Source organism: Tenrec ecaudatus, chromosome 3 (genome assembly GCF_050624435.1).
Source record: "Tenrec ecaudatus isolate mTenEca1 chromosome 3, mTenEca1.hap1, whole genome shotgun sequence".
NCBI classification, from domain to species: Eukaryota; Metazoa; Chordata; class Mammalia; order Afrosoricida; family Tenrecidae; genus Tenrec; species Tenrec ecaudatus.
The window spans coordinates 215,677,837-215,705,374 of record NC_134532.1 but is presented as its reverse complement, the minus strand read 5'-3'; the positions used below and the strand labels follow the sequence as shown (position 1 = coordinate 215,705,374).

Below are 27,538 nucleotides of genomic sequence, written 5' to 3'. Positions count from 1 at the left end.
TGTGTGTCTGCGGGGACACAAACACGGGAAGACAGACACCATGTGAGGATCATCTAAGCCAGGGGTTCTCAACCTTCCTAATGCCGTGACCCTTTAATTCAGTTCCTCATGTTGTGGTGACCCCAACCATAAAATTATTCTCACTACTGCTACTTCACTGTAAGTTTGCTACTGTTATGAATCGGGAAACCCCAATGAAAGGGCCGTGAGATCCCCAAAGGGGTCGCGGCCCACAGGTTGATGGGAGTAGAAAGTCACCAGGTCCTGGTCCTCAACTTCTGCTGGGGATGGCCCAGCGTGTCATTCCATTCTGCATGGGGCTGTCATGAGTTTGGAGCAGCTAATGCCATGACAAGTAGGTGTTGGGAACACACGGTTCATGGAATGGGGCCCCACCCTTGAGGATGGAGCCCGGGGATTATCACAGAGAAGGCAAAAGTCACTGTTACTTTCCACTGGTGAGAGATGGAGCACACTTGAAGCCTGCCGTCGGGACAAAACACAGGCAGCTCGGGTGGCGGGCGGCTGCAGTAAGAAGTAATTTCAAGTGACAGGTGTGATTTTAGAGAAGGGAACTATTGGGCGAGGGAGGAGGAAAAATAACAACTTGAACCTGAAAAGAAATTCAGAAATAACAAAATACTGTTTAAGTCTGCTTTCTTTTTCTGCCTAAAGCAATTCATTTTCTCTTTAGTAAAAAAAAAAAATAAATAAAATGGTACAGAGGGCAGAAGGGGGAACTGATCAATTGACATATAACCACCACCACCACCACTACCAGAGGGATGAACGAAAGAAATGTGAGTGAAGGGAGATAGCAGTCAGTGTAAGATATGAAAATCACAATTTATAAATTATCAAGGGTTTATGGAATGAGGGGAAAATGAAAAGGCGGATGATGGCAACATGTACAAATGTGCTGGACACACTGGATGTATGGATTGTTATAAGAGCTGTAAGGGCCCCCAATAAGATGATTTCCAAAGAAAAGAGTACAACACCACTCACTGAATCAGCTAGAATGTCTGGATAAGACTGCGGGCTCAGGCAGGTAGATTTGGCTCCTTAGGTGACCTCTGACAATGTCGGAGGATCATGGTGGTTCTTAACACCGGTGGAGTTGATTGCTCCTGGTATCTGAGCCCAAGCCCTCAAATCCATTGTCATTGCCAGTTCTGACTCACGCTGACCCCATGTGGTCAAGGGATGTTGCTGACAGAGGATGAGCATGGGCGTCGCCGGCCAAGTGACCAGCCAGGTCCCTGATTTCAGGCAAGCTCATGGCCCTCTTGAGACTGGAAGCCTGCCCTTCTGGTTCTTGGACCAGAGTTAACTTGGCTGGATGCCAAGACACGTGTGTCAAGTTGGAAGTATAATTATCTACTTAACACAGACCTGAGGCTCTGAGAGCTGGTTTTGTAAGCGGAGGGGCCAAGGCTTTCCCCCACGAGGTATGTGCAGAATTTATAGTTATATGAGATATGCAAATCAGGAAATGATATCCCAGAGGAGGAAAAACTTCTGTTTAGAAATGTCATGCTTCTCAATCTAAATGCCTCATTAAACAGATTCCATATGCGGTGCTCAAGATGGCAAGTGTGAGCTTTCAGACATAAATTCTCCCTTCCTCAGTGTTTTCTTAAAACGAGGGACGGAGGCTTGAAGACAGTTGAGTCAAGCCTTGGTCTTATCCAGGGGCAGGGCCCAAGGTCAGTCTGCAAGTGAAGGCAGAGCCCTTAGCCTGGGAGCACAGAGCTTGTGGAGACGGTGGCCTGGGCTTTAGAGTGGACACTCAGGACCCACATTGGAGTCCTTCACCTACTGCCTCCCCAGGTCCCTGCATCGGTGGGGCGCCCGAGTGGCACCCCCTCGCGTACCGCATTGAGGCCGCAGAGCTGGTAGCAGGCCATGGTGATGATGACGGTGAGGACCTGCCAGCGGACAGAGGGGCTCCTCAGCAGCTCCAGCACGGATGCCAGGCGGATGTTCCGCTGCACTCGGCTCTCCGCCCGCACCTCCTCCACCTCTCGAGAAACGTCCTCTTTGCCCAGGAACGTCTGGAAGGCTGCAGACAGGGACAAGATAGACACACAGTGGGGCTTTGGATGTTGGCTGTGTCTAGTGGGGAGCTTGCAGGAACAGGTCTACCTCATGGGCAGAGTTGACAGGGAGCCTGCGGACCACCCAAAGCCTTTGCTTGACAAATGGGGAAACAGGCCCAGCGAGAAGTTGGACACTGCTCTCCGAGCTGGCTGGGGCAAGGGCCAGGTCAAGGCTGGCTTAGCACAGGACTGGGCAATATTTTGTTCTGTTGTACATAGGGTTGCTTTGAGTTGGAACCAACTGGGTGGCACCTAACAGCACCAACCATCTCTAAATTACTGGCTCTACTTCTCTAGGGAACCTTAAGACAAGCCTCCAGTGTCCCTGGCCCTGTGTGGTCACCCTCATTCTAAGTGCCCAGTCAACAATCAGGCCATCCCTTGCCAAGGATACCTGGGAGTCAGTTCTCTCCCTTGGAAGAAAGATTCAACCAGATGACCTTTGAAGTCCCTTCCACAGGACCCTCTGAAGTACAGAATCTGGAAAGATGAGGCAGTCTCAATCTGTAAAGACGGCGGCCTGGGAAGCCCCATGCAACAGTTCGGTTCAGTCCTATAGGGTCGCTATGCATCGGAATTGAATTGGGGATAGTTGGCTCGGGCATTTTGGTGAGTGTAAAGACACTCATATTAAGGTGGCCACAATACAAATGTCACCCCAGTGAGTGATGTAGGGCTTTTCCAGGGTGAGCTCTGAACTCTTTCCACGCTGGAAAATCTGCTGTCATCTTTCTTTTTAAAAAAAAACAAACAATTCCTTCATTGTGCGCACCTCGGCAGATGTATGTCCGGAGGTGGGCTGACTGATTATACCCCGAGGATTATAATTATCCATCTGCTCGAGGGAGGTCCATTTGGAACAAGCATTTACTCGGTGCTCTGACATCCATCCTCCACCCAGGGAAGGTGGCCATCATGAAAGCTCCCCTGGACGGACCATCCCAGACACAGTGGGCACCATCGTGAAAACGCCGCTCTGCGCTGTGGGGTGGGTGACATTGCTCTTTGAAGCGGCAGGAAACCTATTAGGCTTGTTCCAGGTCGCCCAGGAAGCAAGTACCTGGAGGCGCCGGTTGTAATTTCCAGCAGTGCAACCAGAAAGAGACTTCATAAAGCCTCTTGTGAGCTATGCACTCCTGCTTCTCTCAGCCTTCAGTGAGAGGAGAAGCATCACGAGGTGTGTGTGTGTGTGTGAGAAATCCTGCCTCCCGGCAACCCTATACAGTCTCTCAGGTTGTCATTTCTATGGAAGCTGACTGCTGCATCTTTCTCCCAGGGAGCAGCTGGTGGAGTCAAACCACTGACCTTTTGGTTAGCAGGCCAGCTCTTCACCAAGGTGCCACCAAGGCTCAGCGGCTGACCGAAAAGTCGGGGATGGGGATCCACCAGCTGCTTCCACTTCCCAGGACAACATCCAAGCCACCCAGTCACCCTAGAGTTCAAGGGCAAGACGATGTTTCTCTTTCCTCCTCCACTTGTCCTGGGTCCTTCCAACCGCCCCCACCCCGCCCCCTGCGAGTGACGCCTCTGGTAAGGACTCCTCAATGGTTCTTTAAAATAAGCAGGAACAGTGTGGAAGCCATTGTGGGGTGTCCATGGGGGGCTTTTCAGGTGTCCCAGCAGGGGATGACACTTGAGAAAGTCATCACACACATGCTAACACACTAGGGAAAAGAAGAAACATGGCTATAGCTGGCCTTCTCCTCGTTGGCATGTTCTTCTGACCTCTCTGTATTTGGCTGCTTCTCTTCATGCTTTGAGCCACAGACACCTGCTATTCTAGGAAGCCTTCCTGGACGCTCCCCTGGCTGGGAGTCTTGGCAGTAGAGGCCCAGAGAAGGCCCACGAGGAGATGAAGCTCCCACTTACAAGGGCCATGCAGTGTCTCTGAGAGCCCGGAAATGCCAGGCCCGGGGGTGGGTGCAGGTCTGCAGCAGTTAAACCTGCTCAGATAGGCCTCAGCCCCTGAGAGCAAGAAGACACAAGTGAGCCTATTCTTCCTGACTTCCTGTAGCTACATCTGTGTCATGGAGGCTGGGATCCTGTAACAGGGTGTAACCCCTGACACCTTCAGAGAGCTCCCCTCTGCCCGTGCCTGTATACCTCTCCCTGGCTGCAGAGGTGCCTCATTTCCCGCCCTGTCCCTGCCCCCTCAGCTAATGACAGAGCCAGGGAATTGACGATGCTACAGAAGATGAGCCGCTCAGATTGGAAGACTTCAGAATAGGACTGAGGAAGACCTGCCTTCTCAGAGTGGAGTCAACCATGAGAGGACGGTGTCAAGCCTGGGGGAGCAAAGTCTTTGGGACCTTCAGTTGCTGATGGACACAACTCGAAATGAGAAGAAATAGCTGCGAACATCAATTAACAATCAGAACGAGGATGTGCGGAGCAAAAGGCTAGGGGAAATTTGAGTCATTAAACATTCAATGGAATGCATAGACATCTAATTAAATGGCGGATTATTATAGCTGTGCGAAATCCCATTGAAATGCCTTCAAACATCTATATTCTGGGCATTCGTGAGCTGAAATGGATTGGTACTGGCCATTCTGAATGAGAAAAGCACATGGCTTACAATCCTAGGAATGGCCCAACCAAGAAGAATGGTGTGATAGGTGTTTTTGTTGTTGTTGTTGTTGTTGTTCCAACATGACCCCGGTAAGATGCTGCAGATGGAGTTTAGCCTGTCAATCAGGTCACAGCCTGATGGCCATGGTTGGAGGAGTCACTGAGATATATAGCTCTCTGGAGCCCATCCCCTCTCTCTCTGCCTTCACCTTCCTGCATGTTGGCCACCTTGAGAGCTGCCAGAGCCCCACCATGTCTCCACCAACATTGGATCCACACAACTTTGACTTTGCATCCACTGGCCCATGACATTCCTGCATTCTGCATCATTCCATATGATGGTGTGAGTCTGAAGAGGACTTATGGACTAGTACCAGACTTATGGACTTGAGTTGGACTGCGCTGGGATGTTGGGTACTAGGAAAACAAATCATGAAGATGGAGAGTGGAAGCCTTCCTGACCTCTGCCTTAGGATCTATTCCAACAACACTAAAGGTTACCATACACATGGAATTCTCCAGATGGAATGCACAGACACCACAATGACAACATCTGTGGGAAGAGGTGATGGGGAAGCTCAACATCAGCAGCTAAAGGCAGACCAGGGACGAACTGCAGAGCAGGCCATCAATTGCTTATTGATGCAATTGCTCCGGTTGATGCTGGAGAAAGTTAAACCCAGTCCACGAGAGCAGAAATACAGCCCTGAGTGTATCCCACTTGAATTTCTAGAACATCTCAAGAACATATTTGATGCATTAAACGCTAATGACAATAAACACTTTATTGGGAGCTCTTACTAAGGACAGGAAACCTGATGAGCCGTGGAATGACATCAAGAACAGCATCCACAAAGAAGCAAAGTGTCATTAAAAAGGCAAAAGCAGAGCACACTCAGCGGGTCTGAAACGGAAGGAACTCAAGACAAAATCCAAGCCTCGAGTTGCAATCTGGAAAGATCCCCTGAGCGAACTAGTGCAGGACGCAACCAAAGAAGATGCGAAGAATAGCACCAAAAAGAACTAGTTTATACTCCACCAGTTTGAGACGTAGCTGATGAGCAAGAATCAGTGGTGCTGAAGAAGCCCCAGCTGCATTGAATGCATGAGCCAAAAAAACAAGGCTCAGAGAATGTGTGGAATACCAATTGGAATGTTTCAATAAGCCGATGAAACACTGGAAGAACTCAATTTTATGTGCCATGAAATTTGGAAGACAGCTACTCTCCAACCGACTAGAAGAGATTCGTGTTTGTACCCATTACAGAGAAAAGTGATCCAACAGAATGCTCAAACTATAGAACAGTATCACTGATATCAACTGCTACTAAAATTTTGCTGAAGATCATCCAACAAGAGTTATAGCAGAACCCTGACAGGGAGCTGCCAGAGAGGTTGAGGGCAGATTCAGAAGAGGGAGTGGAACAAGGGATATCATTGCTGATGTTAGATGGCTCTTGGCTGAAAGTAGAGAATACTGGAAAGATGGTTACTTGTGTTTCATTGACTAGACAAAGGCATTCAACTGTGTGCATCATAAAAGATCATGGATCGCCTTGAGAAGAATGGGAGTTCCAGAACACGTCATTGTGATATGCAGAGTCTGTCCATGGATCAAGAGGCGGTTGTGTGAACAGAACAAGGGAATCCCACATGGTTTTAAATCAGACAATGTGTGTGTCAGGGTTGTATCCTCTCTCCATGCTTATTCAATCTCTATGCTGAGTAAATCATCAGAGAAGTTGGCCTATATGAAGAAGAATGTGGCATTAAGACTGGAGGAATTCTTCCTAACAACCTGTGATGTGTATATGACACAACCCTGCTTGCTGAGAGAGAGGAGGATTGAAACACTTGCTGATGAAGATCAAGGCTTGCAGCTTTTAATACAGATTACAGTTTAATGTAATGGAGATTAAAACCCTCACAACTGGACCAATAGGTAGCATCATGATAAATGGAGAAAAGATCGAAGAAGTCATTGATTTTGTCTTGCTTGGGTCCACAACCAATGCTCGTGGAAGCAAAAATCAAGAGATCAAATGATTTTCAATCACCTTACATGCATGTGAAAGTTGGACGTTATATAAAGAAGACTGGAGAAAAGTCGATGCATTTGAATTATGGTGCTGGGGAAGAAAGTACAGTGGACTTCCAATAGAACAAACAAATCTATTATGGAAGAAGTACAGCCAGAATGCTCCTTCGAGGCAAGGATGGTGAGACTTTGCTTTAGATACTTTGGTTATGTTGTTAGGAGAGACCAGTCCCTGGAGAAGGACATCATTCTTGGGAAAGTAGAGGGGTAGCCAAAAAGAGGAAGACCTTCCATGAGATGGATGGACACAGTGGCCGAAACCGTGGACTCAGGCACGGGAACTATTGTGCGGATGGCTCAGGACTGAACAGTGCTTTGTTCTGTTGGACATAGGGTTGCTATGGGTTGGAACTGACCCAATGACACCTAACGACAACATCATCATCACCAACATCAATCATTTACCTCTGTCTGTCTGTCTGTGTCCCTATGCACTTATCTACACATCTTCTGTAAGCCTCAGACCCTCTCTGTCTCCTCTAAGGCTTGACCTGGGTCCAGGGAGCCTCTTCCCTCTCCACATCTTTGCTTCGTTCATTTCCTTGATAAGAACCTACTTAATATACAGAAATTTTTAGTTGGTTATTCAATTCAGGTTGCAGGATTATATCACCAAGTCTCAAGTTGCTACAATGCTTTTGCACACAGCAAAGCTTTCCTACATTCACAACATTATTGGGCCATCTTTCCAATCTGTTGAAGTTTGTGGCTTGCTATCCCCAAGTTACTGATGGGAAAAGCGAAGTCTGTCTGAGGCTACAGAGGAAGAGGAGGAGGAGGAGGAGGAGGAGGAGGAGGAGGAGGAGGAGGAGGAGGAGGAGGAGATTGAAACCCAACTCCTTTCATATATAATCCATCCTGGGTCCATGCATCCGCCAGGGCACAGAGCTGGCACAGAGGCAGGGAGCGACAGACCTGGCATAGAGAGGAAAGAAAGGTGCAGAAATTAACGGCTGGCACCAGACTCTCCCTTAAGGAACGAACTATCTTGGCTGAGAAAGTGTTTGGATAAATGCTTGGCGTCAGAGGTGTTTGCTGAACTTTGTATGTCAGCTGGCTCCGTGGCGAAGTGGGAGGAAGGTGCTCAGTACAGCAGAGGCACTCTGGGGGCCGTGGGAGGAGATGGCCGAGGGAGCCGAAGGCAGACCGGAGAGAGGACGAGGAGGCTGTGGGGCCATGCACCATGTGAAACCACCAGCAGTGATCAACGTATTGTCTTAAGTCAGTGAGTTCTGAGGTCATGCTTCCTACGTGCTGTCTAACCCCAGAGGGTCCATCTCCAAGCCAGAGGTGAAGGAAGTGGAGCTTGTTAAGAAGGTACCGTGGGGATGCCAACCAACCTCTAAGCATGGCACAAACAGCAAGGACCACAGGAAGAAGAAAGTGTTCTGAGATTGAGGGCGGTGAGGATGGCACAGCGCTACTCGATACGATGGAACTACCGGGTTGTCTGATATGTGGATGAGGGGCCAATAAAACCGTTACAAGACATCCTACGGGGCAGTTCTACTCTGTCCTTCTGGGTCGAGGTGAGTGCAGTCCACAGCAACAACGGGTCGAGGTGAGTGCAGTCCACAGCAACAACGGGCTCTACAAGCTGGCAGTTGCGGGTTCAAATCCCAGCGCTGCCTTTTGTTAGCTTCCGGCTCTAACAGGAAGGCTGTTCCAGCCCGTGTCTCACCCTGAAGTGGGAGTCACCATGTGCCCACAGATGCCTCAGGGGTCTAAGGAGGTGGTGCCTGTGGAGTGCTTCCAACGAGGTATCAGTCCCTGAGCTGGCTGCTCGCCCCTCTCAGCCTGGGGTGGGCCTACCCGCCTCCTCCCCTCTCTCCCGTGTCTGACAGGATGCCCAGCTCCATGGACATTCACCATTGGCTGAACAGTGAACCCGAATCAGAATTTCATTCTGGAGGGAAACGAGCGCTTTTATTAGCTGACTCAAAGTTCAATATGCTGTTTCCGCCTCAGCCCAATACTGCCTTCTTTCTCTAAAGCCCACCGGCCATAGTTAGTGTGTCTTGCAACTGTATGCCCCTTCCCCCTTCCTCCTGTGCAATGGGGTGGAATTACTAAGCTCTCATCACTGTCAGACTGTGTTTACATTTCCCATCCTTCCCAAGAGGTCCCTAATAGGAGCATCTCCACGCTTGTGCAGAGAAGGGACAGGGCATCCTCCCATGCCCCATGGGGTGGGGGGGAGTAAAACAGGAGGGTCACCACCTGCCAACAAGCCAAAGCTGGTCGCTTCCAGGAATCAGACCCGTTGCTGCCCAACAGTCAGCCTCTTGCTTTCCTTGAAGCTGAACTTGGAGTGCGCCTGCCTCCGCTGGCCCCATGGGACCTCACCCTAGAATTCCACCCGCCCATCCTCCTTTCCTGGTGTCGCCGGGCTGCGAACCACAAGTTTGGCTTACTGAAGTGGGGTGACTTTGGGCACTTAACTGGGGAAGCTGGGCTTGCTGACTCAGGGATGTGGAGCTGAGTGCCTTCAGATTGAAGCTCACTGGAGTGGGGTGCCTCTGGGTGCTGAATTGGGGAAGCTGGGTTCGCTGACCCACAAGAGCTTGAGCAGAAACACCTTCGGGTGGAGGCTTCCAGTGGAGGGGCATGCCCTTTGGGCATTTATTTATTTGTATTTAATTTTAAAAAATCATTTTATTAGGGTCTCATACAACTCTTATCACAATCCATACATACATCAATTGTGTAAAGCACCTCTGTACATTCATTGCCCTCATCATTCTCAAAACATTTGCTCTCCATTTGAGCCCCTGGCATCAGCTCCTCATTTTCCTCCTCCATCCCTCCTCCCCACTCCCTCATGAACCCTTGATAATTTATAAATTATTATTTTGTCATATCTTGCACCATTTGATATCTCCCTTCACACACTTTTATGTTGTCTGCCCCCCAGGGAGGAGGTTATATTTAGATCCTTGTAATCGGTTCCCCCTTTCCACCCCACCTTCACTCCACCCTCCCAGTATCGCCACTCTCACCACTGGTCCTGAAGGGATCATCCGCCTTGTATTCCCTGCATTTCCAGTTCCTATCTGTACCAGTGTACATCCTCTGGTCTAGCCAGATTTGTAAGGTAGAATTGGGATCATGATAGTGGGGGTGGGGGTGGGAGGGAGCATTTAGGAACTAGAGAAAAGTTGTATGTTTCATCGTTGCTACACCACACCTTGACTGGCTCGTCTCCTCCCGGCAACCCTTTCGTAAGGGGCTGTCCACTTGCCTACAGATGGGCTTTGGGTCTCCACTCCACACTTCCCCTCATTCACAATGATACAATTTTTTGTTCTGATGATATCTGATACCTCATCCCTTCGACACCTCGTGGTCGCACCAGCTGGTGTGCTTCTTCCACATGGGCTTTGTTGCTTCTGAGCTAGATGGCTGCTCGTTTACCTTCAAGCCTTTAAGACCCTTTGGGCATTTATTGTCGGACAGGAGAGAGCATTGTAGCATGTCCTGATGGAACAGCAGGACCCTGAGTGTGTCTCACTGCATTGTGACCTGTTAAGTCCCTCCATAGACCCCTGAATCATGACCATTGTCTCTGCGTTCTGCGTGGCCATTGTAGTGGAGGAGCGGGTCTAGATGGAAAAGTAGAGCAGGTCATTAGAGCTAGAGTAAGCATCCCAGCACCACAGACAGCTTAGTGTGGCTGTACACAGGTGGGGGGCTTGAGATAGAACCCGGGTCTTGTGCATGGTGGGCATCAATCACTGGACCACCAAACCAAACTCCCTCCATTCCAACTCATAGTGACCCTGTGGCACAGGGCAGAACTGCCCCATGGGTTTCCGAGATGAACTCTGTACGGGAGTAGAGAGTCTCATCTTTCTCCCTTAGAGTGCCTGGTGGTTTCGAAATGCTGACCTTGTAGTTAGCAGTCCAATGTGTATCCACCATGCCTACTGATGCACCAACACAAAACAAAACAAAAACCACCAATCTCACTGCCATTGACTCTATCCTGACTCACAGTGACTCTGGAGGACAGGGTAGAACTGCTATTGGGGGTTTCTGGGGCTGACACTTTTTATGGGAGTAGAAGTCTCACCTTTCTTCCTTGGATGGTTTTGAACTGTTGACCTGGTCGTTAGTAGCCCAACACCAAGGCACCAGTGTTCCCTAAATGCACCATATATCACACCTTGAAGACTTAGGATGGCCCCCATGAGCAAGGCTCATATCGTTTCCTTTAGAGAGAAGAGGGCTCTGCGTTTCAGGGAGGTTAAGGGACTTGCGTGCGGTCAGACAGCAGACTGGAAGGCAGCTGCTGGCCAGCTCCGGCCCCTCAAGCTCTTCACCATCAGCCTGTCCTCAAGCTTCACTGTGCCACACTGGGAGACAGACAAGGAAAACCGCTGTCCCTCCTGCACCTTCCCCCTCTGGGTAAAAATGTTCCCTCCTCAGCGGTCTACGGAAGACTGACTCTGCAAGCTGTGCTTGGGACCCAACAAGCAGTTTGCCACTTAGGAAACGCAAGGGAATCCCCCCTGTAATGAGACCCCCAAGTTCCACTGTGAACCTCAGTTTCTCTTCTGTAAAACGAGTCTACTCTGGCTCCCTCACAAGGTCCCTGGGAACATTCCAGAAGGCCATCTCTCAGAATTACCTGCCTGTGCCTGGCTGGATATTGGCGTGAATCTTAAGCTTGTATGTTTGTCTTTCCTTGCCCGAAAAAGGAAGAACTGGAGAAGGGCGAGGGCGGAGGTAGGTGGGGGGGGGGATGGAGTGTGGTTAGCCTGATGTCCACCTAAACCAGAGGAAACCTGAGCTTGCTTCTCTCTGCTGTGGGGGCCAGTCAGTGAGGCAATGATGGAGAGAGAGAATTCTGCAAGGAATCAAAGATTGAAAAAAAAAAAAAAAGAGACTCAACAGAACAAGATATAATAATAATCCAAACTGAAGACTGCTGGAGTCGATTCTAACAACAGCCCCAGGTGCCTCTGAACCAATTATGCTCTGTGAGTTTTCAACAGTGAAACCTTACAGAATCAGTTCACCAGGACTTTCTCCTGAGGGGCCTCCTGGTAGATTTGAACCATCAACCTTCTGGTTGGTAACCAAGTGCCTAAGCACATATGCCACCCAGAGACTCCATGAAGTGAAGCTACATGGGACTCGGGTTGACCGCCTGTTGCCCGTGACCCCTCTTTGAGCCACCTGAAACAGGGCGCTAGGGAAGAGCACATGAGATAGTGTCTTCCAGTGCCCAGCAGGGAGGATTGGTGACAACCCTTCCCCCTTCCCACGGGCCCTGGTCCCAGCATACCCAGGTAGGGGCTTGGGGGAGGGGGCCAGGGAGGGAGAGGACACCCACCTTTCACAGCTCCTGCCTCATCGTGCTTCTCAAAGAGCAGGTAGCGAGGACTCTCGGGCAGAAAGGGCAGGCTCACCAGCTGGACCAGGGCAGGGACCACAATCACTCCAAAAAGGTATGGCCAGGTGCTCTCCTGTAGGGAGAAGATGATGCTGCTGAATGCAGGGGGCCTTTGGGTTGGGGGCCACCACAACACGAGGGGCTGCATTAAAGGGTCTCGGAAATAGGAAGGCTGAGAACCACCGCTCTAGGGAAAGTCTTTAATTCTGGTCAGCTCCAGGGCAAGGACTTTGTCCCCTCTCAGCATGGGTGGGCCTGGCATTCCTTGGGGACTTCTGTGTGTCTTGTCATCAATCTTCCTTGAGGTGTAGGAGGTTTCCATCACAGGGACACTGAGTTCAAAGGACATGTTCCACTTCCGGTTCTTCTTTCTTGATGGCTCAGAGTCCCTCTGACCTCTGCTCACTTGTTGAATCCCTTTTGTATCTCAAAGTCATGAGATACAGCCTCGTCCTTTGTCTTATGACCATTAATGGCCACGAATCCTGCCTCGATATCATCATAGACGTTCGGATTCACAACACATGAGCTAATTACATCTGGTCACAAAATGGAGGATAATTCTACAGTACTGAGAATCATGGCGGGTTGACACATATTTTGGGGGGAACACATCCAATCTATAAGAGACACGGAGGACTTTCATTTTCCAGCAGGCTCTAAAGCATACAGGATCCACGAGACCCTTTCGGCCACTGTAGGCAGAACATTTGTACATAGCGCTGCTTAGATGCAACCCAAGTGGCTTTACTAGGCAGATGAAGGCAGCATCCTGTCTGGTTGTCTTGATTCACACAGTTTACAAATAAACCCTCCGTAACTGGAAGGAGAAAGCATCTCTTTGGGCAGGTCTGATGGGAGAAAGCGTTCAGCTCCCTGTCGATGCCCCCATGGTTGGATGACCCCCAGCAAGAATTTACTTGCATGTGATATTAATGATATTAATGTTCTGTGATCTGCGCATTTCCACTGCCTCCTTCGCAAGTGAAAGTTGGACACTGGATAAGGAAGGCCAAAGAGGAATTGATGTCTTTGACTTATGGGGCTGGTAAAGAATACTGGCAGTACCACAGACACTCAAAAGAACGAACAAATCTGTCTCGGAAGAAGTACAATCAGGATGCTCCACAGAGGCAACGTTGGCGAGACTTTGAACATGTTATCCGGAAAAGGATATCGTGCTTAGTAAAGTGGAGGGGCAGCAAAAAAGGGTCAGGACCTCGACGAGATGGATTGACACCGTGGCTGCAACAATGGGCTGAGGATGGTGCAGGACTGGCAGTGTTTCTAGTTCCTGCACATGGGGTCCTTCTGAGTTAGAACAAAACCCAATGACATCAGGCATAGTGCTCAGTGTTACATTCTTCCCGTGCTTTTGTTTCTTGAGAACATTTAAAGACAGTCTAGGAAAAGATACAGCACGTGCACACCCGGAAAGACTCCCCACGGGAGGTGAACGTTTGGATGACTTTGGGTGAGATCCTATGGACTCTGTCCGCAATGAGTGGACAATCAACCTTACTGCTCAGCCTCCATCTCTTTCATGGTGGCTCTCCTGAAGGCAAATGTCCTGATGTCTTTTTCCAAGGCCCACTCCCTATTTAGGTCCTGAATGATGACAAAGGCCCCCTATAAGTTCTAGACAACATTGTGTGGAACAGACAGGACTCTTGAAGCTCAGAGCAAGGAAATGCTTGGGCCAAAGGCCCATAGCCAGTGCTTGCTCTAGGCCTTGGTTTTCAGGCTGCTGTGACTCTGCTTCCCTTTCTGCGCCTTGTCCCCGAGCAGCGCCAATGGCAAACACACACAGTGGCTAGCGGAAACGTTGGACGGTTGAGTCCATCCAGATGAGCCTCGAAGTTAAGAGCTGGTGATCTTCCAAAAACCCAGCCATTGAAAACCCTCTGGAGGCCAGTTCTGTTCCACTGCTCTTAGGTTTGCTACGAATTGAGGTCGACTTGACGCCAACTGAGTGCACTGGCTTTCAATTCGTAGTAACAATGTATGTTTACAAAACGCCTCTGACTTCACCAGTCAGCGCTGCCCATCCACAGCCCTTTGAAGAGCTGCCAAGGCCCCTGCCAGCTGTTGGGTTTGGTGGAGAGAGCAGCTCATAGAAAAGAAGGCCGCGGTGCAGAGGCTCCATTCTTGGATGCTCACCAGCCAGCCCTTGAAACCCACTGAACTGTTTCCGAGGAGAAAGATGTGGCAGTCTGCTTCCGCCAGGACTGCGTCTCAGAAACCCCATGGAAGCTTTACTCTGCCCTCCAGGGCTGCGCTGAGTCGGAATCGACTTGATTACAGTGAGGTTTGGAGGGTTCTCTTAGATTTTGTTCTAAGGAGCCCTGAGGCACAGTGGGTAAGTGCTCAGCTGCTCATTCAAAGGTTGGCAGTTAGAATCCATCAGCTGCTTCCAAGGAGAAAGATGAGCTAGTGTGCTCATGTGAACATGTACAGCCCCAGAAAGCTAAGCGGCAGTGCTGCTCTGTCCTAGAGGGTCACTATGAGTCGGAATCCACTCCACAATGACAAAGGGTTAGTATCTGCAAGACCATGAGATAGTGGTTGGCAGGTGCTTGGGGGAAGGCGGGTGAGGAGAGGAATGGGGTGTGACTGTTAATGGTATGAACTGTTCTTTGATCATGATAAATTTGTTCTGGGATTAGATGGGGGTGGAGGGTGGTTGTGCCACTTTGTGAATATACTGAAGACCACTAACTTGTTTGCTTTAAATAGGTGAAAGTTATGGTATGTGAACTCTCTCTCTCTCTCTCTCTCTATCTCAGAGTAAACGAGAGGGGAACAGATGACAAGTAGCAGAGAGTTTCTTCTGTACTTCTTTGTATATGTTGTTGTCTTTTGCTTTCTCTTCTCTCAGACTGTGACTGTTGCCCTGAGCGCTATGCATTGAACTGTGTGCTCCAAAAAATGTAAGTTCAGCTTCCTAACCGTTGGTACCTGGGAATGTGACCTTGTTCAGAAAGAGGCCTTTGAAAGTGTCATCAGTCAAGGTGAGGTCATGGCAGAGTAGGATGGGTTCTCCATCCATCCAAGGGGCGTGCTTATGAATGAGGAGAAGAAGTACAGAGAGGGAAGAGGGTCATGTGAGGATGGAGTGGTGCAGCCAGTGGACATGCGGGGCTTCCAGAAGCTGGGCAGACAAAGGAAGGTCTCCCATAGAGCCCGAGGAGAAAGCATGACCCTGCCATCTCCCTGATGTCAGACTCCTCACCCCCAGAAATGCGGGACAATACATTTCTGTCCTCAGAAGTGCCAATTTTGGGCACTTGTTACAGCAGACCTGGGAAATGAAGACAGACACACTCTTGTTCTTCTAGTGTACAAATCTCTGGAATCTCACGGTCAGCAAGCACCTTGAATGTCAGTTGGCCCTTGTCCCCAAGTGGCTGTCATCACGTCTGAGGTACAACGCCCCATTGGTGGTGTTGTCAACTCAGGGAAGTGCAGTCTGCCTTAAGGTGGCTGTGGTCTGGGCTCTGACACTGACTCTAGGGCGGGTGACCCACAGCCTGGGACTGATGGCAGGACAACGGACCTGGCTCTCTTCCTGGTTTTACACAAGGAGTTTACTCATGTTTATTCAAGAGGGACTCAGCTAAGCCAAAAAGCAATCAGTAAACATAGCTCTCTCTAGTGCGTGCTGGAGAGTTCTTGGAAGCAACGGCCAACCACAGGGCGATGTGCCATATTTGAGTGGTCACCCCTCTCACCTTCTGTCTCGCAAAAGAGTCATGGGTTGGCCAGCGTGAAAACCTTATGGTTTTCCATCGTTGGACCATCTTACTTTTGACATATCATTGGGAAGGATTAGTCCTTAGAAGACATCATCTTTGGTGGGGCAGAGGTGCCAGCAAGAATCTGGGAAACCTTCCACAACAAGATGGATCGACTCCACCGCCACAATGATGGACTTAACCATGTTGGTAGTTGGGAGGACGCCGTGAGACCAGATGGCAGTTTGCTGTGCTGTATACAGGCTGCCAGGAATGGGAGTCAACTCAATGGCATGTAAGAATGACAACCACCACGTCTAACCACGACAACCAGGTGCATAGCCTGGCACTGCACACCTAGTGAGTGTTGGAAGCATCCAAAGTAAAGAGTGGTTCCAGGTGTCCCGTGTGCCTCTAGAATGATGTCCTCTCATCCCCCCAACAGCTCTTGAAATCAACTCCCTTGTCCCCCCATTTCACCAAAATATGGACAGTAGGACCTTTCATCTTGAAAGGCATCACTGCGACCACGATCCCATCGTGGAGCAGGATCAGACAGTCAGCCTTGGGTCCCAGAAGCTGAGTTCTGATCCTCGAGGCCTGCTGGGAGGGGTCTCCATGATCAAGGAGCAGTGGCTCGACCCAGGGGTGTGATCATGTGAACCCTGGCTAGGCCAGAGCTGTCTGACCTCCCACCGAGCCCTGTGCTCCCCGGCTGGGGACTCAGTAGGTCACTATCTAATTTGAACTCCGAGTTTCCTGCGGTGGACAGCATGCCTGGCTCACACTAGCTGCCCAGTAAATGAGAGCTGAAGTGAAAGACTTCACACTGAAGGGAGCAGACGTTGGGGTTTGCTGTGGGTGGGGGAGGGTGGGGGTTAGGTAAAGCCACGGGTCAGACTGGTGAGGGGTGTTAAGGTGGGTGAAATGGCGGGTGGTAGCCCACAAGAGGGAGAAGAGGAATCAGGGACCGGCTGAGGAGTAATCCCGGGAGGGGGGTGGATGAGTGGCTTAAACTGCTGAGTACAAAGTGGACCGTCTGAAATGGGAACCCCCACCTAATTTACAACCGTCCCAATACAGAGGCGGAACTGGAGGCACAAACTGCACTGTGGGAAGGGACCTCCTCACACACACAATCTCCTTGACAACCCCCCACCCCCTTTCCCTTTTGCAGAGGGAAGTCTGAGGCGCTCCTTCAGGAAGTGCTTCCAGAAGAGGGCATGCTTCAAAGGTGGCATCATTCGTCTCCCAGGATGAGGTGATGCCCAACAGCCCCAGGTAGAGCCCCCTTCCCCACCACCCCCACCCCAACGCCGGTCTCTGTGAGGCCCACACAACCTTCTTACACTTGCTGTGTCTGCTCAGTGGGGCAAACACACGGGATAGTCTCACCGGCTGAATCTAGTTCCCAACTCCCAATCCAGCGAGGGGAGGCGGCTGCCATAGCTTCCACTTACAACGAGACTTCCAGGTCACCTTTCCTCCCTCCCACGAGACAGGTGAGTTCAGACCTGGCCATAAATGCAGGCGTCTAGGGCCACGATGAGAGAGCGAAAGATAGAAAAAGATCTCCCAGTATGGCTGGGATCATGGATCTTGTGCCAAGTTCTCATGAAAGGACACGACAGTGTGCCTGAGGCCACAGGGAGTGGGTGATAGGTGGAGGTGACCCTCGTTGGGCCACTGAGAGGACATGGATTCCTCCTTTTGAAAAGAATATATTTTACTTATTTTTTAATGGTGATGTGATGGAAATTGGAGAGAATTGGTTTTCCACTCAAAAATCTGCACCCATTTTGTTTCTTGACATGACTGGCGGTGCTCACAATGGGACAGCCTTGTCCCCACTGTCTCTCAGAGCTTCCTGTCTCCACTTGTCCTCCTTCCGTCTCCTATCCTGCAACCTGAGCTGTATTGCTGGGGGAATGCTGCCCCATTGCACAGGGTAAATCTGCTGCACGAGACCTTGGTAAAGCATTGAAAAGGAAGGAGGTGGCTTTGAGGACTCAGGTACACCTGACCCAAATGATGGTATTTTCCATGGCCTCATATGCATGTGAAAGTTGGACACTGAATAAGGAAGATCGAAGAAGAATCGATGCATTTGAATTGTGGTGCTGGAGAAGAATATTGAAAGTACCATGGACTGCTAAAATAACAAGCCATTCTGTCTTGAAGAAGTACAGCCAGAATGCTCCTTAGAGGCAAGGATGGTGAGACTTCATCTTACATTCTTTGGACATGTTGTGTCCATTCTATTGTGTACAGGGTCACTATGGGTCAGAGCCAACTATGGCACCTAACAACAATAACAACAAAGGGTGGAAACAACTCAGGTGTCCATCAGCAAATGAATGGGTAGACTACTTACTTCAAACAATGGGCATGTCCCTCAGCCACAAAGAGGAAGGAGGACATGGTGCGTGCCACAACACGGACCACCCTGGACAACCTGCTGGATGCAATCAGTTGGATGCAAAATGGCAAATGCTGCATGCGCCCACTGATGTGCAGTACGTAGGGCAGGTGAATGCTTTCAGACCCAAGCTTATCAGTAGCTCCCAGGACCCGGAATGGAAGGGGAGATGAAGGGTCTTGATTAAGAGGTGTAAGGGTTTGGGGAGGTCCTGGAGGCTGCTGTCTGCTGCCAAAGATTGACAACCTCGGAAACCCGTGGGGGGTGGGGGGTGTCGCTATGAGTCAGATCAATGGCAGTAGAGTTTGGGTTTCTGTCCCCCCCCCCACCACCACATTGTCCTGCTTCCCAAAGGGTTTGGGGGTCCTCTACTCACTGATTCTCAAGAAAGCAAGGTCTCATGGGACCATGTCCATTTTACCCATCAGGAAACAGGCTGTGAAAGTGGAGTGACCAGCTGAAAGTTCCACATGAAAACAATCCCGGAAATCAAGATCGTCCCATCTGCATTTGAGAGAGAGAGTGGGAGACAGAGATGGAGATGTACAGAAAGAGAGACACGGATACAGAGACATACTAACCCACGGAGAGAGGGTGTAACGGAGAGACAGATTGATAAGGAAGCAGAGAAAGAGGGAGACCAAAATAGAGAGACAGATTGACATACAGAGAGAGAGAGGGGGGACAGAGAGGGGAGAGATCCACAAGACTTCCCACCCACTGTCCTGTGATCTTTCTGCATTCGGCATCACTGCATGTGTTTCATGAGTCTGAATAGGACTTTTTTGATTGGCATGAGACATGGGCTAATATTGGACTTATGGTCTCAATCTGGACTGGGTTGGGATGTTTTCTTAATAGTCAACTGCTCTCGTTTAGAAACCTCTTTCTTATTCACATATGCATGTCTATGAATTTGTTTCTCTAGCCAACCCAGACTAACACACAGTGGTAGATGACTAAGAAGTGGCTTTGACCAAATCGCTTATTATTTCTAGAATTTCAGTTTTCTCAGCTAGGAAATTAGGTCAGTCAGTAATTAAAGCCCATTCTGAAGATTTGCATGAGGATGATGGATATCAAGTATCAGCATGAGTCTGCCACACATTTGGGAGCCCATGAATGTCCGTTAATTTATCCTCTGCTTTTGTCCCAGTCCCAAGCCAACCTAAAGGACCCATTGCAACCGGAGTGGTCTGGGGTTAGGTGCTGCCTATGAGCTTGGTAGCCGTAATGTCTGGGTAAGAACTTGGACCTGAGCAGGAAGCCTGGGGATTTAAGAACAGTGTTTTCGTTATCTAGCGCTGCTATAACAGGTCCCACCAGTGGATGACCTTCATAAAGAGATATTTGTTCTCTCGCAGGTTAGGAAGCGACAAGTCTAACCTCAGGATGCTAGCTCTACAGGAAGGCTTTGCCTCTCTGCCACCTTCAGGGGAAGGCTTCTGTCTCTTTTCAAAACCTTTGGACTTGGCGTCTCTTGGATTGCTCCCTGTGTCTTGGCAATCTCTCCCTGAATCTGGAAGGTTCTCTCTGGGACCAAAGGATGCTCTCAGCTCTTTTTCTTGGTGGTTGTGAGCTTCTTCTGATAACCGCTCCCTTGTTTAATCTCTTTTTTATCTCACAAGAGATGGCTCCAGGTACATTCAGTCTTGTAGCGTGCATCCTGCCTCATTCACGCAGCAGCTGTTTTCCAGCCTCTTCAACGCCACAGAGGTGAGGATTTACAACACATGGGTAATGCTATCCAACCACAATGACAAATGCTGGGAATCACAGCCCAGCCAAGTTGACACAACTCGTGTGTGTGTGTGTGGTGGATATAATTCAATCCATGAGGAAAAGCCATACTCACTCTCGGATTTCCCATGGGCAATTTCATTAGCCGTTGCTTGTCCTTCCTTCGATACTCTTTTTCCACTGGGACTTTCTTCCCCCTTTGGAGATTCTGCCCGGCTATCTGGTCCCCTGGCCTGGAACCCTTCACCACGATGCAGTGCCTTTGATGGAGAAACTTGTCCCCCTCCTTGCATGTGCTCACCAGATTTCATCACTTCCGGAAGGACTTCAAAAGAGCATCTGCCCCAGTTTCTATGCTAAACCAGGTGTATTTCTTAGCACTGCGTTGCTGTCATCTCAACAGCACGGGGAAGCTGGACTTTGCATAAGGAAGGTCTCGAATCCGTGCATTTGAAGTACGGTGCTGGTGAAGAAGATTGAAAGTACCACGGACTGCCAGAAGAACAAACAAATCTGTCGCTGAAGAAGTTCATCCAGAATGCTCCTTAGAGGACGGGATGATGAAACTTCATCTCACATACATTGGACTCATCATCAGGAGAGACCAGTGCTTGTAGAAGGGCATCATGCTTGGAAAAACAGATTGTAAGACAAAAAAGAGAACCACCTTAAGGAGATAGATTGGCACAGTGGCTGCAACAGTGGGGTCAACCATAACAATATTGAAGATGGTGCAGGACCAAAAAGCGTTTTGTTGTTGTTTGTTTTTAACTCATTGAACACCATGCCACTAGCATCAGAGCTGACTCGACAATACCTAACAACAGCAACAACTATCCCAGGAGCGAGAGACTATGTTTTGTCAAGTTCAAGGGTCGGTAACAGTGAGGAAGGCCTTCATGAGCTTCCCTGCCCAGTGGGTGCCACAATGGGTTCTGACCTAGCAGACACCACGAGGGAGGTGCACGGCCAGGCAGTGTTTTGTTCTGGGGCACGTAGAACCACTATGACTCAGAACTGACTCGACAGCACCTAACAGCTAACAACACCCTTCTCAAGTTCAAGTCCACGACACCTTGTCTTGACTGCTTCCTTGCCGAGACCTTCCCTACTGCAGCCGTTTGCTTGGCTCTCAGATAAAAATCTTTGGTACAACTGAGCTCCAGAAGTTGCCATTCACACCCTAAGATAAGAGGCTGTCTCCTCATCCCATTCCTCTCTGCATGCCCTCGGTTCTTGGGAGAGGTCAGGGTTCAGGCTTGATTTTCAGAGTGCTGGGTCTCTCCTGTCTTCTAGCTCGGTCCCTCTGTCATGCCTCCAGTCCTTGGCATTCAAGGGCCGGGCACAGCTGAGGGAGGACAGGCCCAGCACGAGCAGAGCCAGCTGCTGGGGAAATGATCACGGTGCTCTGTCCTTTGCTCTAACTTCGCCCACGAAATGTGCATCAGCATTCATAGTGAAATGGGCCCAGCATCCGTAAAGGCCAGGGTGGGCAGTGGCTACCTGCCTGGGCTCTGGGGAGGAAGCAGGCTCTTCAATGGGCACCGCTGCTTTTCAAAGAGAGGGCTGTGTCACAGCCTCGCCTTCCTCTTTTCATTGAAACACCTCGTACGTGGCAGGTCACTGACACCCATGACACAACAGAGACTTTACACCGAGAGTCCCTTCCTGGCACTGCTGCTTGTTGCCCACCGCCGAGCCAATGGGCAGTCTTCCGTCCAAGACTCCAACATGTGCGGCTCAGCTGAGTAGCCGCGTGGGGGCAACCCAGGGTGGGAGGGAGGAGAGACTGACCCCCAGGGTAGCCTGTGACAGTGGGTCCAATGCAGGCCTTCCTCCGGAATTCACATCCACTTGGAATCTCAGGATGTTGCCTTATTCAGAAATTAGGTCTTGGCAGATGTGGTTACATAAGAATGGCCGTCACATTGAAGAACAATGTGGAGTTCTGGTGGATTCGTGCGGGCTTACATTTAAACGTCCACCTTTGGGGCAGCTTGGTGTTAGAGATAGGCCTTTGTAATATTTATCCATGGCGCAGAGCAATGGTCAACATCACTGTGTAACCAATGGGGGAAGCGAGTTTTAATAATTTTACACACCATGGACGGATAGCAAAAAGGCATATTTCTTTAAAACCAAGCAGTACCAATGTGGACCTTTAAATTGAGGAAAAATGGGATGGTGCTCTTGGTTAAGCATTGGACTTCTAACCATAAGGTTAGTGGTTCAAATCCACCAGCTACTCCATGGGAAAAGATTGAGGCTATGTGCTCCCTAAAAGATGTAATCTCTCAGAACCCCTACGCACCATCTTTAGGATTCTGAATCAACTCAATGGTGGTAGAGCTCACACACACACGCACACACACACACACACACACACATACACACAACTCATGGGACAATTCTACGACCTTTTAATTCCATGTTTCCATAATGACACGTTTTAAATCCCCCTTACATGCCACATGTACTTTGAACCTGGTATCGGGAAGGACCGATCCTGGGAGAAGGACAGCATGCGGGGTAAAGAGTCAGCACGTTCATCGAGACAGATGGACACAGTGGCTGCAATGGTTGTGAAGCCGTCCTTGTCTGAGCTACTGTTGAACTCATTCCATGTGCTTTTCACACTCAAACGCACTGCCTTTGATCGACTCAGAGCATCATCGGGACCCTCTCGGCAGGTAGTCCTGCCCCATGGCTTTCCAAGCGCACACATCTTGTGGGAGCAGAAAGCCGCGTCTTTCCCCCTCATAGTGGTGGGTGGATTTGAACTGCCCACCTCAGAACACGCGCTCCCTCCACCCCAGGGCTCTTTTTCTTTCTTTCTTTCATAGTCGGTACTGTAGCTTTCGTTTCTGAAAGCTTGACTTGGATCTTATTTTCCTATCTTCCTTTCTGCTCATCACAGTCATAATGTCTCTACCTTCTAGTCAATATTGAAGGACGTGTCCAGCAGCAGTTTAGCATTCTAGCCTTCCAGTTTTGTGGTCTCTGTCATACCTGGTTCTACTTGCTGGTATTCCTCAGAACGATCAGTGGGATTCCCTTCTTTTTTGTATGTTGTAATTTTTTAGCATTGTGCTGGAAAACCACATAGAAAACACATGCCACCTCAACAGTTCAACACGTGCAACTCAGTGACACTGCCATCTGGTCTCTTTTGTCTTGGATATCTGGCACCGTGGATTTACATAGCTGTCTGTGGCTGTTGTTCTATCATGTGAAACAAATATTGCTTGGCATTACATTTGGTCTTAGATGTGGTTAATGTGAAATCAGTTTGCTTGATTTCCAGTTTTGTTACAAGACATCCTGAGCTTCCTTTATTCTAGTTGAATTTGACTCTCTGTTATGGAGAGGGTTTGAAGCCCCTGCTGATGAACATTAAGGATGGCAGCGTTCAGTATGGAGGACAACTCATTGTAAGGAAGACCCCAATCGGCACAACCAGACCAATAGGTCACACCATATTGACTGGAGGTAAGGTTGACATTGTCAGGGATTTTGTCTTGCTTGGATCCATAATTGGGGAAGCAGCAGCCCAGACATGAAAAGACACATTGCACGGGGCCAATCTGCTGAACAAGACCTTCTCAGAGTATTGAAATGCCTCAATACCTCTTAGAGTGTCGAAAAGCAAGGTTAGTACTTTGAGGATTGAGGTGCACTTGAGCCAAGCCATGGTATTTTCCACTGCTCCCCATGTATGTGGAAATTGAACATTGAACAAAGATGACAGAATAGATGCATTTGAATGGTGGTGCTGGTGAAGAATTTTGAAAGTGCCAAGGGCTGTTAAAAGGACAAACTGATCCACACTGGAAGAAGAAAGGCCAGAGTGCTCCTTAGAGGCAAAGATGGCAAGACTGCATCTTACTTACTTTGTACCTGTCAGGAGAGACCAGTCTCTGGAGGAGGGCATCATGCTGAGTAAGACGGAGGGGCAGTGAAGAAGAAGAAGGCACTCAAGATGGATGGACACAGTAGCTGTAATAGTGGGCTCAAGCACAGTGTGCTGGTTACGTAATTTCATGTCGGCTTGATAGATACAAGTGTAAGGATGGAGCCTAACCTGGCAATCAGGTCACAGCATGATGGTACCTTCAGGTTGGTGTGGCCCTTTCATAAGGAGGGGCCTGGGAACCTCCCCTGTCTCTCTGCCGTCACCTTCCTTCTAGCAAGCCACATGGGGCCTGCCAGAGCCCTGGAGATGCGTCCCCTGCCATTGGATCCACAGGACTTTGCACCCACCGGTCTGTGATGTTTCTGCCTTCTTCATCATTGCCTGTGGATGTGTCAGTCTGTAGAGGGACTATGAACTAGTACGGGACTTATGGACTTGAGTTGGACTGGGCTGGGATGTTTTCCTGACATATAAAGCTTCCTGATATGAAGCTCTCTCGGATACATATCTGCATATTTCTGGATTTGTGTCTTTAGCCCACGTGGCCTAACACACATGGGAACAGCCCTGAGGACGGCACAGGGCTAGACCGTGTTTTGTTCTATTGTGCTTAGGGTCACTATGGATCAGAACTGACTCCATGACGCCTAATAACAACAAGAAACAACTTGTGGTCATCAGGGCAGCCCCTCACCCACGGCATTACCAACAACACCCAGGAAACACCGAGGAGCTCTCGCGGCACAGCGGTTACGCGCTCAACTACTAAGAGTGAGGAGGTCGTTGGGACCCACCAGACACGCTGGCAATCTCCTCCCCTAATGACTGTCGTTGTGGATAGATGTCATTCCATCTGTTGCTACATAAGGCCACCCCGTGCACATCAGAACAAACCCCTACCCAGCCCTTCGCCATCCTCACAATTGCAGTTCTTTTGTAGCCATCATATCAACCACTTTCCTAGAGGGCCTTCCTCTTTTTCTCCCACCCTCGACCTCCCCAAGCAGGACGTTCTTCTACGAGGGACTGGGCCCTCCGGCTGACTTGTCCAAAACACGGCAAGATGAAGTCTTGCCATCCTCGCTTCAGCTATACTTCTTACGGGGAAAAAAATTCCTTGCTGTATTTCCAGCTTGAAACCCCGATGGGGTCACTATGGGTTGGGATCAATGCCACTGAGCCCATCACTCCCCGAGGTCTCTATTCGTTGTCCGTGCCTAAGCCCATCTTTCCAGTCTGGCTGGTTGGAATAGGAACTGCTTCCAGCCCTGTTTGAACCCAGATGTTGTTTTATTTCTTTCTGAATTCCCCCCATTTCAAGCCACCTCGTCTGATGCATGTGAAGATGATTCTTCAACAAAAGGTGCAATGAGTCCTCTTGCCCATCGCCATAGTGCATTCTGTGTGTGTGTCTGAGTAATTTTTTCCTCTTGAGAGTTTCCCCCAGAAAGTCCAATTTCCTTGGCCTCCCTCACTCAGAATTCTGCCTCCTCCACTCAGCATACTTGCCAGGGTCTGCTTGACGTCTCCCGTCTGGTACTTAGGCCTGAACACCTGCTGCGAGCAGCAAGCTGAGGGTTTAAGGACTTGGTTCATCTGGGTTCCCTTTTCCCAGGGGCCTGGTCCTGCACTGCTTATTGTCTGGGGTCTGGAAACTGTCGCCTCACATATTTTGTCCATCCCCTGCTCTTTGGGGTAGGAGAGTACACCACGGATAGAAGCAGAAGCCCCTACACCATTTCAACATTGGTTTTCTGGGCTGCTCGCCCCAAGGTCAGTGGTTCAAACCCACCAGTCCCTCTAAGGCCAAAAGATGAGGCTCTCTGCTCTCAGAAAGAGTTGTAACCCTGACAACCCGCAAGGCAGTTCTATTTTGTCTTATAGGGTGTCTATGAGTTGAAATCAACAGCAGTGACTTGGTTTTGGGGGGTCTATTACATTGGCCTGCATCTCATGGCACACTGTTTCTAGTTCCTGCCAGTAACCAAGAGTTATGACCTTCCACTCCTTGAATATTCCATGTTCAGCCTGGCTTTTGTTGATCCCTCGGCCTAGAACTCTCTTTCCACACATCTGAAGGCTTACTCCTTTGAACTCTCAGGTCAGAAAGGTCACCCTCTTATAGCTGTCTTTCCAATCAAGAGGCTGTTTCCTGGAGTAGAAAGTCCCAGGTAGAAAGTGGCGGGCAGGTTCAAACTGTCCACCTTGTAGATCAGAGTCCAACATGTAACCACTAAGTCTCTGGGGCTCCTCTTTGCCATGGTAGCCACGGCTAATTAATGACCACCCAATCATATCTCTGCTGGTGGGCGTTCCTTATCTCAGCGCCCCCACAAAGCATGGAGCAGTGCTCCGAGTTGTGTTGTGGAGACACCCGAGTTTCCTTTCAGCTCTGGAACAACACTGCCATTACAATAGTTTTACATGTGTGCCACCCATCTCTCCCTTTGATGTCTTCTGCTGTGGTGACCACTGGGTTTTAAGGGGGGGGGGTGCAGCGGGGATGGGGTGGGGACAAAGTCAGGTGTGGCTTTATCTCCAACAACCAGTACCTGCATGCACTTTTGGCAAATTAGTGACAGGTTACTGGGACAATTCTTAGTCGACACAGACAGTCCAGAGAGTGCGTTTAAAGGGAGGTGGACAGGGCTCATTAAGAAGTTACTGTACCAGGATAAGAAAGCACAACTAGAATCGAAATTTCCTACTTCCAAGAAATTTATCTTTCATTTTCGATATAGACATGCTTAACATTTTTTAACAACCAAAATTGTTAGTTCGTGTGTGTGCGCGCACGCGTGGTTCAGGGTCTAAACTTTAAACCATAGATTCTCAAACCTATTTGGCATACTACCCTCTTTTCAGAACAAAACAATTACGCAGCATGGCCATGGAAACGAAAGGCTGTGGATAACATCCACAATCCAGGATGGGATGTAGGATCTGCTTTTGCAGATCCCCCTGGGTCATTCCAGTGTCCCACCCCCAGCCCCTGTGGGTGGTATCGCCCATGTGCTACGCAGGATTCTCTAGCGAGAAACAAAACCAGTACCCTTATGGATGTATATATATACGTGTTTATACAGCGAGAAGAAATGTAACAGCTAATTAGTCCACACAGAAGTACAGAGGGCTCAGTTCAACTCAATTTGTGGAACAGTTAATATACTAGAAGTCCTTCAACTCACATGGGCTGCAGGTCCAAGGTCAAGGAAGCAGACAGCAGAGCACGGCAGACAGAGTCTGTCTGCAGGCAGTAAACATCAGGGTGGGTCAGAAACAGTAGCTCAGGAGCTTAGCAAACAGGCCTGGATGGAATATGGAACTCAAGCAATGCAAGGTGACAGAATCCACCAGCCTCAAGCTGAAACAATGTACGCATCAGCAGCATGGCAAAGCAGGTCTTGAAGGAGCCTCAAGCTCTAGCAACAGGATCCAGGGGTTGGCTTGACCCATAGGTAGTGTAGCTCACAGGTGGAGGCAGAGAACTAGCTACAGCAGCAGATCACCAGGCAGCAAGAGAGAATGGGGTTGGGCCTGGCTGAGCCATTTATCTCTTTGCT

At 49.5% G+C, this 27,538-nt stretch overlaps 1 protein-coding gene across 1 annotated transcript in view; it reads right to left on the bottom strand.

The window, feature by feature from the left end:
* SLC2A9 (solute carrier family 2 member 9) overlaps nucleotides 1–27,538 on the bottom strand; it is a 126,591-nt gene that overhangs the window by 52,705 nt on the left and 46,348 nt on the right. The window contains exons 6-7 of the mRNA XM_075545028.1: nucleotides 12,110–12,242; nucleotides 1,878–2,065 (exon numbers count right to left, since the gene is read on the bottom strand). Coding sequence (XP_075401143.1) covers nucleotides 1,878–2,065; nucleotides 12,110–12,242 — 321 coding nt within the window. The remainder of the gene's footprint in view (nucleotides 1–1,877; nucleotides 2,066–12,109; nucleotides 12,243–27,538) is intronic.